The 15641-nt window shown below is 43.4% G+C and overlaps 1 protein-coding gene across 1 annotated transcript in view; it reads right to left on the bottom strand.

Annotated features, from left to right (window-relative positions):
- LOC145413611 (NFU1 iron-sulfur cluster scaffold homolog, mitochondrial-like) overlaps window positions 1-6513 on the bottom strand; it is a 72080-nt gene extending 65567 nt beyond the window's left edge. The window contains exon 1 of the mRNA XM_080283266.1: window positions 6447-6513. Coding sequence (XP_080139392.1) covers window positions 6447-6508 — 62 coding nt within the window. The 5' untranslated portion in view covers window positions 6509-6513. The remainder of the gene's footprint in view (window positions 1-6446) is intronic.
- Between the last annotated feature and the right edge of the window lie 9128 nt (window positions 6514-15641).

The raw sequence follows: 15641 nt of genomic DNA, 5'->3' as shown, positions 1-15641 counted from the left end.
GTGGAAAGGATACTCAAGTCTGGGGAGGCAATGAACATGCGTGTGTGCAACATGCATTTTAGGAAGTGAAAGAGTAGGTTGATTACAAACGAGTAGGAAACAGTAGCCAGATAGACTATTTCCTCATCAGGAGGGTTGACAGAAGGTTGCTGAGGGATGTTAATTTTACAGGGAGGAGTGTGTGCAGCACCACAAGAGGACCTAGGTTATGCAAGATGAGCAGAGTGATGGCTGAACAGGAAGACTGTTGACAGAAGTGTTAAAGAACATTGCACAGCTCTCAAGAACAATCCCCTGAGAGTTACTGGTACTGATTCAGTGTGTGGATAGACAAGAGGAACCCCAAGACATAAAGTAACATGGTGGTGGGATGAGGGTGTAGAAGCTGCAGTTAAGAGAAAAGAAGTGTTTTCTAGGAATGGGAAAGGGGTGGTACCATAATAAAGAGGAATACTTGACTCCCAAGCACAGGGCTAGAAAAGAGGTATAGCTACAAGACAAAATCTGAGCCTATGAGACTTTTACTGGATAACCTAAATAAGCTGAAAGGAAAAATGTGAGTTTTAAGGTAGCAAATTAGATGAAGAGGGAAAACCGGGATATCACAGGTGAGCAATGTGTGAAGAATGATGAAAGAAAGATAGTGGTGAACAGTGAGGATATTAGAGACGCCTGAAGACAGCATTATAATTGATTGCTCAATGAGAAGTTTGACTAGAACAAGGAAGGTCTGGAGTCAGTGGGTCCAGTGTTTGGCCCTTGGCCTTTGATTGATGCTGCTACTGCTAGCAGGGCAATAGGCAGGATGCAGTTGGGAAAGGCAGCAGGTGTGTCTTGACTGACTGATGAAGGTCTCAGGAGATATAAGAGTGGGTTAGTTGCTGATTTGAAAAAAATATGATTATATACTGGTATGACTTATGAGTGTGTTGTCCTAGATAACTGGCTGAAGAGTGTGACTGTAAATACTATATGCACAATGGGAAGGGTGACGTCCTGAAAGAGGAAATTATAAAGGCATAAACTTTAGGACCAGATAATGAAGGTAATGGATAGAGCCTTAGAGAGTATGATTACAGAAAGAGTGAATACTGATGATGCACTGTTTGGGTTTATGCAAGGCAAGGAGACCACTGATGCCATATTCTTTGCTAAACACTTTCAGGAAAAATAAATGGGACAGAAAGGGGATCTGTGCTTTGTTTTCTCTGACTTGGAGAAGGCCTTTGACAGTGTCCCTGAGGAGGTGGCCATGTGCGCAGCAAGTAAGCTTGGGATCGAGGAGTGGCTAGTTAGTTTTAGCTATGTATGTGAGTGCTCGCACCCAGGTAACAGTGAGTGGAGATTTGAGTGACAAGTTTTCTGTGAATGCTGGTGTGTGTCAGAGGTCAGTCTTCAGCCTCTTATTGTTTATTATGGTGCCTGAAGCTCTCTCATATGACTTCAGTGATGGACTCCCGTGGGAGATTTGTTTGCCAATGATTTGGTATTGACTACAGAGAATGAAAGAGAGGTGGAGGAAAGATTTAGGAAGTGAACAGATGGTATGGTGCACAATGGCTTGAGAGAAAATGCAGATAAAAATAAAGGTGATGGTATCTGGGGATGGTGATGGTACTGTCAAAGAAGAGGGAGAGTGGCCATGTGTGGCTTGCCACAAGTAGCTAATTTCATTTCATCCTTGTGATAAGTGGGTGCATAAGCGCTGTGGAGGAAGTTGAGAAACAGAAGAGAGAGTTACATGTAGAGAGGAAGAGAGAGGTGAAAAGATTAGTTAGAGAGAGTAAGAAGAGAGTGGATGAGGAATTTGGAAGGAATTTCAGTGTAAAGTGGAGGGAATGTAAGAAAATGTTCTGGAAAGAGGAAAGGAGAGTTAGACAGGGTGATAAAGAAGTAAGTTGGGGAATGAATGATAAAAATGGTATACTGCCAGTGGAGAAGGGGAGAAAAAGTGAGCAGATGGAGAGAACACTTTAAGGAACTGTTGAACTCAGAGAATGAAAGTACCGGTAATGTGAGTATAAGTGGCTGGGGAATGGATGGAAGGAGGAGGGAGGTGAGAAGAGAGGAAGGAATCAGTAGCATGAAATAGTTGAAGCAATGAAGAAAGTCATAATGGGGAAAGCCGAAGGAACTGATGGAGTGTGTGGTGAAATGCTGAAGCATGGGGGGAAGGATAGTAGTAGAATGGATATGGAAGATGTGCAGATTGGCCTGGGAGGAAGGTAAAGTCCCAGAGGATTGGAAGTCAAGCATAATTATTCCCCTGTGCAAAGGAAAAAGAGAAAAAGAAGTGTGTGGTAATCATAAGGGCATCTGTCTTCCTACTGTAACAGCAAAAGTATATGACAGGATACTTACCGGGTACTGAGTAAGTTAGGGAAATAACAGAGGAGTTAGCTGAAGAAGAAGAGGGAGGTTTTAGGAAGGGAAGAGGTTGTGTAGATCAGATATTCATTCTTAGGTCGTCAGCAGAAAAGTTTCTAGAAAAGGGAAAGAAGTTGTATGTGGCCTTCATGGATTTGTAGAAAGCATATGACAGGGTGGATAGACATGGAATGTGGAAAGGATCAAGGACATATGGAGTACCCGGTACCAGTAAATGGGAAGTTGCTGAATGCTGTGAAGAGTATGTATGAGGGTGCTAAGGCAGCAGTGTGAGTGGGTAGTGAACTGAGTGAACTTTTCAAAGTGAATGTTCGATTGAAACAGGGATGTGTCATGTCCCCATGGTTGTTCAATCTGTAGCCTATATGGATGGGGTCATAACAGAGATATAAGGTAAGGCAATGGATGTTCTAATAAGAGAGGGCAGTATTTGGAAACTTCCTGTACTGTGGTTTGCAGATGATAGTATATAGTTAACCCGCCCCATCCCGACGTTTTTGGACCTTTTTTTTTTTTGGCCTAAACATCCGCTTTTGGTGAGAAACATCGAAAATTCATAGAGAAATCGCTCACCTGAGGTTTAAAATACGCGATTTAGGTACAAATACTTCCTTACCTGACTGGGGTTTTTAACAGGCTGGCACCAAAGAAAACGAGTTCTATGGGAGGGTAACTATTTTATCCACTCATAAACAGTACCAGGTACGGTATTTATTTATTTACTTGGTACGAATTTATATGTAGTACAAGAGTATACTGGTTTTCAATCAGTAATATAGGCATTATAAGCATTGTTTCACTCACTAACTCATCACCATTCATGACCTTTTTTTTCCCACAACACCTGATCATCATTTCTGACTGTTCCTTCCTGTAATGCTATATAAACTTTGTCCTCCACACTGTCATCGATTGGGGAATCACTCTGGCCCTGAATGTCTTTATTGGCCAGGTCACTGATAACAGGTGAATTGCCGAGACAATGGTGTAATGCATTGTTCCTGCTTAGCATCTTGTAGAGGAATAGAGGAAGGTGTCCTGTGTATATGTGCCAAACATCACTCGCAAAATCACTCGCGAAAATTGAAAATTGTGCAAATTAGGGACCTTGCAATGTTGCCGCGTTAATTCACTTAGCAGGGATGGCGCAGGTTAAGTGAAGACAAAGGTTAACTGCAGGGCTTGGTGAATGAGTTTGGGAGTGTGTGTAAGAAATGGAATCTAAAGGTAAATGTAGGGGAAGAGTAAAGTTATGGGCTTTGAGAGACGTAAAGCCGTTGAACATACAGTGAAGCTGGATGATGAGGAAATGGAAAATGTGAGTGCATTTAAGTATTTGGGCAGTGTGATGAGTAAGGATAGATGTTCAGAGGGTGACGTGCTTGAAAGGGTACAACACCAAAGAAAAGTTGCTGGTTCTCTAAAAGCAGTGATAAGGAACAGGGAATTGAGCATGGAAGTAAAGTCACTGCATGACAGTACCGTATTGTGATACCAACTTTTTGGACCTTTTTGGAAGGGCACAAGTCAAGAGTGAGAGCAGTGGAAATGAGTTATCTGAGAACAGCATGTGGAGTTACATGGAGAGACAGACTAACAAATGAGGAAGCGAAGGAGGGCTGTGGTGTGGATGTAGATGTGACAGAAAGTGTTAGCTAGGAGAAATATAATGAGCTGGTTTGGATGGAGAGCAAGAAACTAACGAGGAGAGTGTATGCAAGTGAGGTGGAAGGGGGGGAGAGGGAGGGGGAGGTCAAGGAAGAGATGGATGGATGGAGAGGTACCGTACGTAATATGAGAGAGGGGGATGAGCTGGGAGCAAGACAGTGAAGTGGCACTGGACAGAGTGACATGGAGGCGATTTGTTTGTGGCCACCCCTTACAGGACTGAGGCATCTGGCAATAGACAGACAGAGGCAGATAACAGCTGTAGTGCTACTAGAGGTAGACTGTAAGATAATGTTGATTTCATGTGTGTGGCGTGTCAGGTAAAGCATGTTGGAGTTTGTCAGGTGTGAAAGGATTGATCTTGCTGGAAAGTCTCTGGAGTGCATTGAATTTTATTACAGTACCGTACTTGGGAAGACATGATATGCGCTGGAGGTGGGGCTGGAGCTACCTCTATGGTTAGAGTGAAGAGTGACTGGAAGAAGTTCAGAGAGCTATTGCCTCTCCTGACTTTCAGAGGGATCTCCCTCCATGCTAAGGGATTTTTTTATGCAGCATGTGTTATGAGTGTAATGCTGTATGGTGGTGACATCTGAACAGTAAAGGTGAAGGACATTCGTACACTCAAAACATATAGATATGGCAATGATTATGTGGATATGCAGTGTGTCGTTGAATGCGAGACTTAAGGGAGCTAGGTTTATGATGGAAAAGTTGAGAGGAAGGATGGGACTGGAATGTATTGGTGTAGTGATGAGGAGGGGTAGATTGAGATGGTCTGGGCATGTGAAGAGGATGGGGAATGACAACTGGATGCAGTGAGTGTGAATGTTGGGGGTGGAGTTGGGTAGTGGGAGGCAGACCGACCAAGGACAAGGTCACAGAGTGTGACTTCAGGGATAAGGGACTGAATAGGGAGGCTGCCAGAGACTAAGCAGTGTGGACAACTGCCATTAGGTGACCAAGGTTGACACATGCAAGCATGATGAAGCCTTTATAAATGAACAAATGAAAGGTTAAGTTTGGGTAATTAGGTCAGGTTAAGTTACGAAAATGTGGGTTAAGTAAAGATAATTTTCATAAAGTAAGGGTACCAGTATGCTAAGACTGGCTAAATCAGTACCGGTAGGTTAAGTTTGGATTATCTGAGTTAGGTTTGAATAAATCATTACCAATGACTCTGAATTAGTGCCAAAACAGCATTCAAAGATGGCAACTGTTAGTCTTTGGCATCCAAGTTGGTGGCTGTCTATCTTCAATGCCATTGTGACTGTAGGCAAAGACCACTTTTTAAACATGATTCACTACTTATTTTAGAAAACACAATAGAATTTAAAAATGCACTCTGAAACAACTAAAAAGCATGAAACTGGTAAATAATGAAAAAAAAAAAGGAAGAATAATGCAAAAGAAGGTGATCTCATGTCCTCTTGAAGATTACCGGTACTATCTATGCTAAAAAATAACCATTTCTAAGAGGCAGTCCTATGTAACCTTGGGGATTACCACCTACTATCAGGGTAACAGGTTTAAAAGCTTAAAGAATTGCGTTGCTTTGGAGTTTTTAATTACAGAACTCCATCAGTTTTATATGCAAATGATGCCTAATGGAACCTAACCCAATAAAAGTAACATTCTTCTTTGCCTACCACTGCAACCATAAATTAAGTTTAGACTCTTGGTGCATAAATTAACTTCCAGTGTGACTGAGCCATGTCAAAGCTTTCTTCCTGTTATCATCAGTGAATGTGACCTCTCCTAACTTTGTTATGCTTCAAAGACCAGGTAAGTTACTACAATTACCCCCTCCACCTCAGCAATGCCACTTAAAGTAACACTGGCCTAGTTTCTACTGCAACACAAAACAGCTACAGTAAATATTTCCTTTATTGCCATTTCCTACATTTTGGTGCTTTTTTCTTCCATTTGATAGTTTTTAGTTCACTCGAGTTTTGAGGCCTCACTTGTTGTGCAAATGAATACTAACCATTATACGACTGTGACAATCTCGGGCCTAATCTAAGTGTTTAACTAAACCTACCCTAACCTTGCTTAACTGTACCTAGTAAGTTAACCTAACCTAACCTAACCCAAGCCAACCCAGCCTAACCTAACCTAGCCCACCATCCAGTTGGGAAGTTGGGAAACGAAAACCACCTTTCAGTATGTTGTGCAAGATTCGGTAATACTCATTTGCACACACACACACACACACACACACACACATACTCACACACAAAAAAACACATAGCAACATGCATACACTATATGGCACACATCCACTGGGTATGGTAAAATTGCCAGCTAAAGAAACAGCAATGAAGGAAATAAATACCATAACTTCTTTTCAGTTCTTCCAATAACATTAGCTTTTAATTGTACGTCAATACCTTTTCATGAGAAATCCTGACTGACATCGTAAATACCCAGAACACCTCGACCACATAGCCATGTTTACCAAATTACCAGTGTTACCACCTGTCGTGACGCTACACGCAGCGCAACTCTGGACTCCCTAAATTTCGCTGAATTTGGAAATCCGCTAGATGACATGATCTTCTGACAGTCTATACATTTGTCATGGTCACCACACATAGTGAGATAATGTCATCTTCATGTCCCACACCTAAGTTACCTGAAGTTCTTATATCCGCTATTTGGTAGTCAATAGGCCTATTGCATCTGCATTTCAGTTGTAATAGGTGTGAATGTGGAGGCCGCAAGGTGCAAGAGGACAGCATGAAGGTGTTTTATTGGCCACAGTTGTAACATACGGGTGTGAGACTGGTGTGATATTAAAACAAAAACTCAAGCGCCGGTGTGGTAAAAATGCGGTTTCTCAGGTATGTGCGTGGAGTGCAAGGAGTCGATAAGATAGAAATTATACACTACTCAAAGCAATTAAGGGAACAAGATTTTGATTTGTGATATTTCCGAATCTATGCTTTGTTTGGGTCCAGAAATATGTTGTGAGCTGAGCTGTGATTGAGGAACCGAATACGTCTGTGTGGGTTGATTCCTTTCTCAGTATGTCAATAAAAATGGGAGTGTCACCCTACCCCTATATAAAGAGTGAAAATTTCATTTTTCATTGAGTAGAATTGGTCAAAATAAGCATCAACATGAGGTGTTTCTGGCTTTGGGCGATTTTGTTGTGTTTCCCTGTCATCACTGAGTGTGTGCGGCGGTATTTGTCCATAGTTGAGGCGGCTCGAGCATTACAGATGCTCAAGGAAGGACACGCCCAAAGAAGAGTTGCCCAAGGCCTTGGAGTGTCTCCTAGCGTCATCAACCGGCTATGGAGACGATACCAAGATGACGGGCTGTACACCAGAAGACCTGGGCAAGATCGCAGACGCATGACATCCGCAAGACAAGACCGCTACCTGCGAGTGCTGGCCACCCGGAATCGACAGAGTACTGCCCGGGCACTGCAAAACGACTTCCAACGGGCGACTGGGGTCCGTGTCTCAAACCAGACTGTGTGCAACCGGCTTCACGAGAACGGCCTTCGGGCTAGACAACCTGCTGTGGCCCCAGTTTTGACCCCAGCTCACCGAAGAGCACGTCTGCAGTTCGCCCGAGATCACGTACAGTGGCAGTTACGCCACTGGACCCCAGTACTGTTCTCAGATGAAAGCAGATTCAGAGTTTCGACCAACGACCGCCGTATCAGAGTGTGGAGACATGCTGGAGAGCGGTACGCACCGTGCAACATTGTGGAACATGACCGGTATGGTGGTGGTTCCGTAATGGTCTGGGGGGGCATATGCATTGAGGGACGCACAGACCTCGTTGTGCTGAATGGCGGTACCCTGACAGCTGCACGATATGTGGAACAGATACTGGACCCTGTGGTAAGGCCTTTTGCAGGAGCTGTGGGAGAGTAGTTCCTTTTGATGCAGGACAATGCTCGCCCTGACACTGCACGTGTCTCGATGAACTTCCTCCAGGTGCAAGGGATCGCCATAATGGAATGGCCAGCACGCTCACCAGACCTCAATCCCATCGAGCATGTCTGGGACATGCTGGGACGGGGGGTACATGCTCGCCAACCTCGGCCTGATAGCGTTCCAGCACTTACCGAGGCTTTGGTGGCAGAGTGGGGGAACATCCCCCAGGATGCCATACGACGCGTGATTCGGAGCATGACTCGTCGTTGTTGGGAGTGCATCCAGGCAAGAGGAGGTTACACTCATTATTAGATACTTCAGAACCAGTTTTTAAGACAATTCTGAGACATTCCGTGGCTGAGCCTATCTCTTGTTCATTTCTGTTTGGGGGGTTATCTGGTACTCGCTTGTTCCAACAATAAAGTTCTCGTTTTGATTCCTTGCAGAACATTGCCTTTCATTGCTAACATATTGGGGAATACCCATAAGCAATTCTGAACCTAAACAAAGCATAGATTCTGAAATATCACAAATCAAACTCTTGTTCCCTTAATTGTTCTGTAGAGATGTGGAGTAATGAATTCAATTGACACCGTCTTAACAGGTTTGGTACGTATTTCTCTGATTATTGGGAATTTAGAAGGAAGTTTTATCACACTGCAATGATGGTAAGATGATAATTATACAGTTTCTATTTTTACCTACATCTGTCAAATACATAAACAGTGTGGAAACTTTCTTAAGCGCGCAAAAAAAAAAAAAAAAAAAAAAAAAAATGTGTTAATACTGCTTTACGCAACAAAATTACTGCGTATTATAATAAACATTCTCTAGGTCACACACACACACACACACACACACACACACACACACACACACACCATTATATATTCAGTTTTTTATGCAAAGGTTTTTGTATAAATAAATGTACAGGAAATATTTTTATCCGACTTCCTCCTATCTACGAACTCCAAATCAGGCACCTCAGAAATACAGTAATGGAATCTTATTTTGGCTATTTTGTATTTATTTATTCATCCATCCATCCATCATCCAATCCTACATTGCCCCATGAGGAGCGTAGGAGCCCGGGGCTAGGCAGTTGGTCCCGACATTTAAGATGAGAGTGACCAGCCTCACTCATTCCTGAGTGGTATTACATGAGCAATCAAACCCAACCATCCTTTGGATATAAACCTTCACCGGCTCAATCCGATTGGAGCGCAATAATTGCCCACTAAAACTACCAGGTGCCAAAATCTGGTTATATGGTTACCACCCAGCGTAGTAAATGCTTTCCTGGTGTACAGGAAACCATTTGGCTTGTCACTCAGTGTAGAGTCACCCACAGGCTGAAGGAAGAGGAAAGAATGAAGGGAAGAAACGCAGAAGAGGAAGTGTAAAGTCACCCGTAGGCAGAAGGACGAGGAAAGAATGAAGGAAAAACAGAAGAGAATGGAAGGAAAGAAGGATGGAGAGGAAAGGGGAGACACTTGAGAGCAGCACTACATCGAGTGAGTGGATTATTTATTTCTTTATCACTAATTTTACTTTCTTTGGAAGGGATCACGTTTTGCAAGCTTTCAGTAGGGTTGCTTATTTCTGCTTTATAAAGGAGGAAAGTTCTCGAAATATATTTTATTTGGAAAGTCTACCTTCATATGTAAATTAATAATATAAATTGATTATATTTCTTGAGATTAATTTTACATATATTTTTCACTTGGAACAGCTCAAGTAACGAAGCTATTTAGCGCTGTATTAACCTAGCTGTCACGTCCCGAGGTTTTCCGCACCTCCGACATCCCCCAGTCCCGAGGTATTTTCGAAATTTTTTTTTTTGGCTAAAACCTTCGCTTTTGGTGAGAAACATCGAAAATTCATAGAGAAATCGCTCACCTGAGGTTTAAAGTGCCCAATCCAGGTAGGAGTTCCTCCTTACCTGAGTGGGTTTTCTAACATGCTGGCACCAAAGAAAACGAGTTCTATGGGAGGGTAACTATTTTATCCACTCATTAACGGTATTTATTTATTTACTTGGTACGAATGTATATGTAGTATGACAGTATATTGGTTTTCAAGCAGTAATAAAGGCATTATAAGCATTGTTTCACTCACTAACTAACCACCATACCTGACCTATTTTTGCCACACTACCTGATCATTATTTCTGGCTGTTTCTTCTTCTAATGCTATGTAAACATTGTCCTCCACATTGTCATCGATTGGGGAATCACTCTGGCCCTGAATAACTTTACTAGCCAGGTCACTGGTAACAGGTCCTTTGCCAAGACAATGTCGTGAGGGGGGGAGGGGGGAGGTTATGCAGTGTAAGGCATTGTCCCTGCTTGGTATCTTGTACAGGAATAGAGGAAGGTGTCCCGTGTATACATACGAAAAATCACGTGCAAAAATTGAAAATTGTGCAAATTAGGGACCTCGCAATTGCACGATGTACTGGTACGTCGCCGGGACTGGCAAATGCAAATCGTTGCAACGTACCCATACGTCGACGGGATGGGGCGGGTTAACGTCTGCCAAATAATCTGTCGTTCGAAGCCTTGGCACCAGGGTTGAAATTGTTTATCACCATTTTTAAGGAACCGAATCCTTTGAATCCGTCGGGGGGACTTTTATGCATGGTCGCGGAGAGTGTGGACGTGCTATTCATCTGCTCTCTCCTCTAACTTTGTAGGGCTACCTCACCGTTATTAGCTTTTTTTTTTTTTTTTTTTTTACTCTTCTGGTGACACAAGGTTAGCTACTTCCATGTTCCTCCCTTCCCTGTTAGTTTGGAACAGTAGGTGTCTGTTCCGATATACTGAGATTATCTTTGCTGCCCACGGAGGATCCCCCCCACTGATCGCTCTGGAGCGTGAATTAGCATGGTCGGGCCTCCTTGGAGTGGTCTGAGAGGGCAATTTCAGCCTTAGGTGTTTGGTCCCAAGCTGTTTGTCCCTTACTCGTCTTTTCTCCTTCTTCCCACTTCCTCCGTAGGGGGGGTGGTTACTATGTCGGACGCCCCTGTCGCCTCCCCCCCCTCAGGGGGGAGGTAGTCCTGACGAACCCCCAACTGTTGGACAGACTGACCGCACCCAGACTGAACAGCCCCAGACCCAGGTCCCGCTTGACATCTCTGTAAATAACACCTCGTTCGTGACCCTGCATGTCCTCGGTTCTACTCTCCTGGTTATCCTCAATCCTTCCATGATAAAGTAATTGATGCATGTGCTGGTGAGGTAGAATTTGTAAAAAAAAAAACTGCTAATGGAGGCCTCCTTATCAAAACTGTAAACTATGCCCAAGTTAAAGACTTGCTTAAACTGCATAAGTTCTACGAGCATGATGTCGCACCAAGGATCCCGCACTCCATGAATTTCTGCAAAGGTGTCATCACTTGCAGGGATCTCACGGTTATGGAAGAGGACGAGATCATACGGGAACTTGCGCAGCAGGACGTAACAGATACTCATTTCATCACTCGTTTCACGGAAGGCATAAGGATGATGACAGCTACGATCGTCTTGACTTTTGGAAAGTGTCTCTTCCCAGTAATGTCAAAGTGGGATACGAAATTGTCAATGTATGACCATATATTCCCTATCCCCTTTGCTGCTCCAGATGCCAGATTTATGGGCATAATGAAAAGTCTTGTCGGGCTTCCCAATCAGTCTGTGGCGAGCGTGCAACACAAGGTCTTGATGCTGAACATTGCACATCAGAGATTGTTAGTTGCTTTCACTGCAAGGGTACTCACTCCACTTCCGCTAGGGACTGTCCCACGTGGAAGGAGGAGAAAGAGGTCTGTACGGTGAAGGTGACTGAGGGCATTCACTCCCACACTGAATAGGTTCTATGCTTCAGCAGTGATGTCTCATCCCATGATGTGCACTGTGGAGATGCAGACTGATCTTGTGCTTGTTAATCAAGCCACTCACTTTACCCCAACCTCTACCTCTCAGCCTCCTGTACGATCCAACTCTCTAACTGACTTCCCTAAAGCTTCTTCATATTCACAGGCCGCTGCTACCTCTCAATCAGTCAAACCTAAATGGAAGTCTGACAAGACTGATAAGAATAACTTCACCATCCTTTCAAAGACACGTCCTCATGTTCTTCCTGCTCCTGGTCCAGCAAGGGAGAGAAGAGCTAGCTCTTCCTCGGGGGACTCTGGGAGCCTTGTCACTGATGAACATATGGAGGTTTTCCATTAGTAAGCACGGGGAAAGGTCCCCTGGTAGCTACTCGCCTGGTCGCAGGGGTCATAAAAAAAACTAAGCACACTGGCCACCTTCATAAATCTTAAACCATCACATTCACTGTGTTACAATGGAATTGTAGAACTCTTGGGAATAAATTATACAATATAGCAATCTTGCTATCTATACGCAGGCCAGACATTATTTCTTCACAGGAGACGCGCTTGGTGGATCACCCTGATCCTCCTCAGTTCAAAAAATTTACCACTCGCATGGAAGATATGATGGTCACAGAGTTGCCATATACACACACAAATCACACCCACAAACGGAAGTGATTCTAAATTCTACTCTGGAAGTTGTTGCGGGCAGAGTATAATTTAATAACACGTATCTGTTTATTTGCTCACTCTACTGTCCTCCACATGGCCTCATTGATAGTGATGCATTCAATTCACTATTTGAACATCTCCCGGGGAATAAGCTAGTGTTGGGTGATTTTAGTGCCCATCACTATTAGTGAGGCAGCTTGAGAATCGATGGTCTTGGGGAGCAAGTAGCCAACCTAATACTACAGTCCAAACTCTGTTTTCCGAATGATGGTAGAGCAACTCGTGTAGATGATCGTACTGGTAACTTTTCGACTATTGACTTGTCTCTGGCCTCCCCAGGTATACATCAAGATTTCTCGTGGGACCCTTATGACGATTCCTTGGGAAGTGATCATTTACCCATCTGTCTTATACACGCGACATTATTTCAGACCCTCCACCTCCAAAATTTAAGTATAAGAAAGCAGATTGGGGATCCTTCTCAAGGATCGCCAATTTAGATATATCTGGGGAGACCATAGATGTTAAAGTCGAAAATGTAACTAATTCCATAATACATGCAGCTGAGGCTGCTATTCCCAAGACTTCTATAGTTCATGCGAAGCATAGAGCACACTGGTGGACGTCGTATTGCTGACAAGCATTAAGGAAACACAATAGGAGATACAGGATTTTTTACAGTCAGCCTATGGAGGAAAATTTTATTGCATGCAAACGGGCATGGGCTGAGGCAAGAAGAACAATTAGAAGGGTGAAACGTGACTCCTGGCGGTCCTTTGTGTCCACGGTGAATCGATCAACTCCACTTACTAAAGTCTGGTCCACTATTTAAATATTAAATAATAAACTCCCAATCATCCCAGTGACCACCCTGCAGGTGAACAACACCATCTATGACGATCCCGTGGACATTGCTGACATCCTCACCAGGAGTTTTTCTCATGTAAGTAGCTCAACCAATTATGATCCGCATTTCCAACATCATAAACCTGCTGCTGAACTACAGATATTAGACTTTGCCACAGAAGACGTAGACTCCCCGTACAACCAAGAGTTTATGCTAGATGAACTGTTCCTTGCCCTTAAATCCTGTAAAGACACCAGCCCTGGACCAGATATCATCACGTATGGTATGATCCAGCATCTTAAGACAACCTGATTAAGATGTTAGCATTATACAATGAGATTTGGACGTCTCAAACGTTCCCAAACTCTTGGCACTTTGCGCACATCATACTTATACCCAAAGAGGCTGGTTGTCTGATGAATCCCACTTCATTTCAGCCTATTGTGTTGACTTCTTGTCTATGTAAGGTCATGGAATGAATGGTTAACAATAGGCTTCTTTTTGTTTTAGAGTAGAAGAATTTGTTAAATGATAAAAAAATGTGGCTTCCGTAATTACAGAAGTTCACTAGATCATTTAATGAATTTGGAGCATTGTATTATGGAGGCATTTGCCAATAAAGAATTCATGATAGGGGTGTTCTTGGACATCCATAAAGTCTATGACATGACATGGCGACCTGGTATACTAATGAAGGTCTATACTTATGGTTTAAGAGGAAATTTGCCTGTTTTTATTTCAAATTTCTTAAAGGACAGGACTTTCTCTGTCAGATTGCCTTGTAACGTAACATCGGATATATTTATCCAGGAAAACGGGGTGCCACGGGGAAGTGTGCTTAGTCCCACTTTAGTTAGTGTTGTGATCAATGATATTCTGTCATCAGCTCCCATCCTGAGGAATCTTAAATACTCACTCCATGCCGATAATTATGCAATATGGTACTCCTCGCGTAATGCAAAATTTTCGGCTGGGCGGATTCAAGCATCCCTTGATCCCGTTCACCAATGGGCCTTGCAGTGGGGACTTAAGTTTTCCGTCTCTAAGTGTGCCGTTGCAGTTTTCACTAATCGTAATTTCCCCAATTGAGATTATTTTTGGATAATCAAGCTGTACATTTTCAAAATTCTGTAAAGTTTTTGGGCCTCCGCTTTGATAACAGATTGAATTTTAAACTGCATATTAATAATCTGCTTGCTCGTTGTGATAAACCATTAAATGTCCTCAAGTTCCTTCTAGAGAAGGGAAAGAAGTTGTATGCGGCTTTCATGGATTTGGAGAAAGCATATGACAGGGTGGATAGACAAGGATTGTGGAAAGTGTTAAGAATATATGGAGTAGATGGGAAGTTGTTGAATGCTGTGAAGAGTATGTACGATGGTGCGAAGGCTGCAGTGCGTGTGGATGGTGAACTAAGTGAATTTTTCTCTTTGAAAGTTGGTTTGAAACAGGGATGTGTCATGTCTCCATGGTTGTTCAATCTGTACATGGATGGGGTAATAAAAGAGATACAAGGTAGGGTAGTGGATGTTGGAGTGGCCCTGGTGAGAGAGGATAGTGTTTGGAAACTCCCTGTACTGTTGTTTGCAGATGATACTGTGTTGTTGAGTGAAGACGAAGGGGAGCTGCAAGGCTTGGTGGATGAGTTTGAGAGAGTGTGTAAGAAACGGAACCTAAAGGTGAATGTAGGGAAGAGTAAAGTGATGGTCTTTGAGAGAGGTGAAGTTAGTGAATGTACAGCGAGGTTAGATGGTGAGGAATTGGAAAATGTGAGTACGTTTAAGTATTTGGGTAGTGTGATGAGTAAGGATGGAGGTTTGGAGGGTGAAGTGCTTGAAAGGGTACAGCAGGGAAGAAAGGTTGCTGGTTCCTTGAAAGCAGTGATAAGAAACAGGGAAGTGAGCATGGAAGTGAAAAAGTTACTACATGACAGTATTGTGATACCAACTCTAACGTACGGAAGTGAAGCTTGGACATTGTTGGAAGGACACAAGTCAAGAGTGAGAGCAGTGGAAATGAGTTATTTAAGAGGAGCCTGTGGAGTCACGTGGAGAGACAGGCTGACGAATGAGGATATAAAGGAGCGTTGTGGTGTGGATGTGGATGTGATAGGAAGCGTTATGAGGAACACACTGAGGTGGTTTGGCCATGTGGAGAGGATGGAGGGTGAGAGACTGACGAAGAGAGTGTATGTGAGTGAGGTGGAGGGGGGAAGAGGGAGGGGGAGGCCGAGGATGAGATGGAGGGATGGGGTGGAGAGGTATATGAGAGAGGGGGGTGTGAGTTGGGAGCAGGGCAGTGAAATGGCGGGGGA

Source organism: Coenobita brevimanus, chromosome 97 (assembly GCF_032717465.1).
Source record: "Coenobita brevimanus isolate Jiangsu-jjx chromosome 97, ASM3271746v2, whole genome shotgun sequence".
Classification (NCBI taxonomy): Eukaryota; Metazoa; Arthropoda; class Malacostraca; order Decapoda; family Coenobitidae; genus Coenobita; species Coenobita brevimanus.
This window is presented reverse-complemented; position numbering and strand designations above follow the sequence as displayed.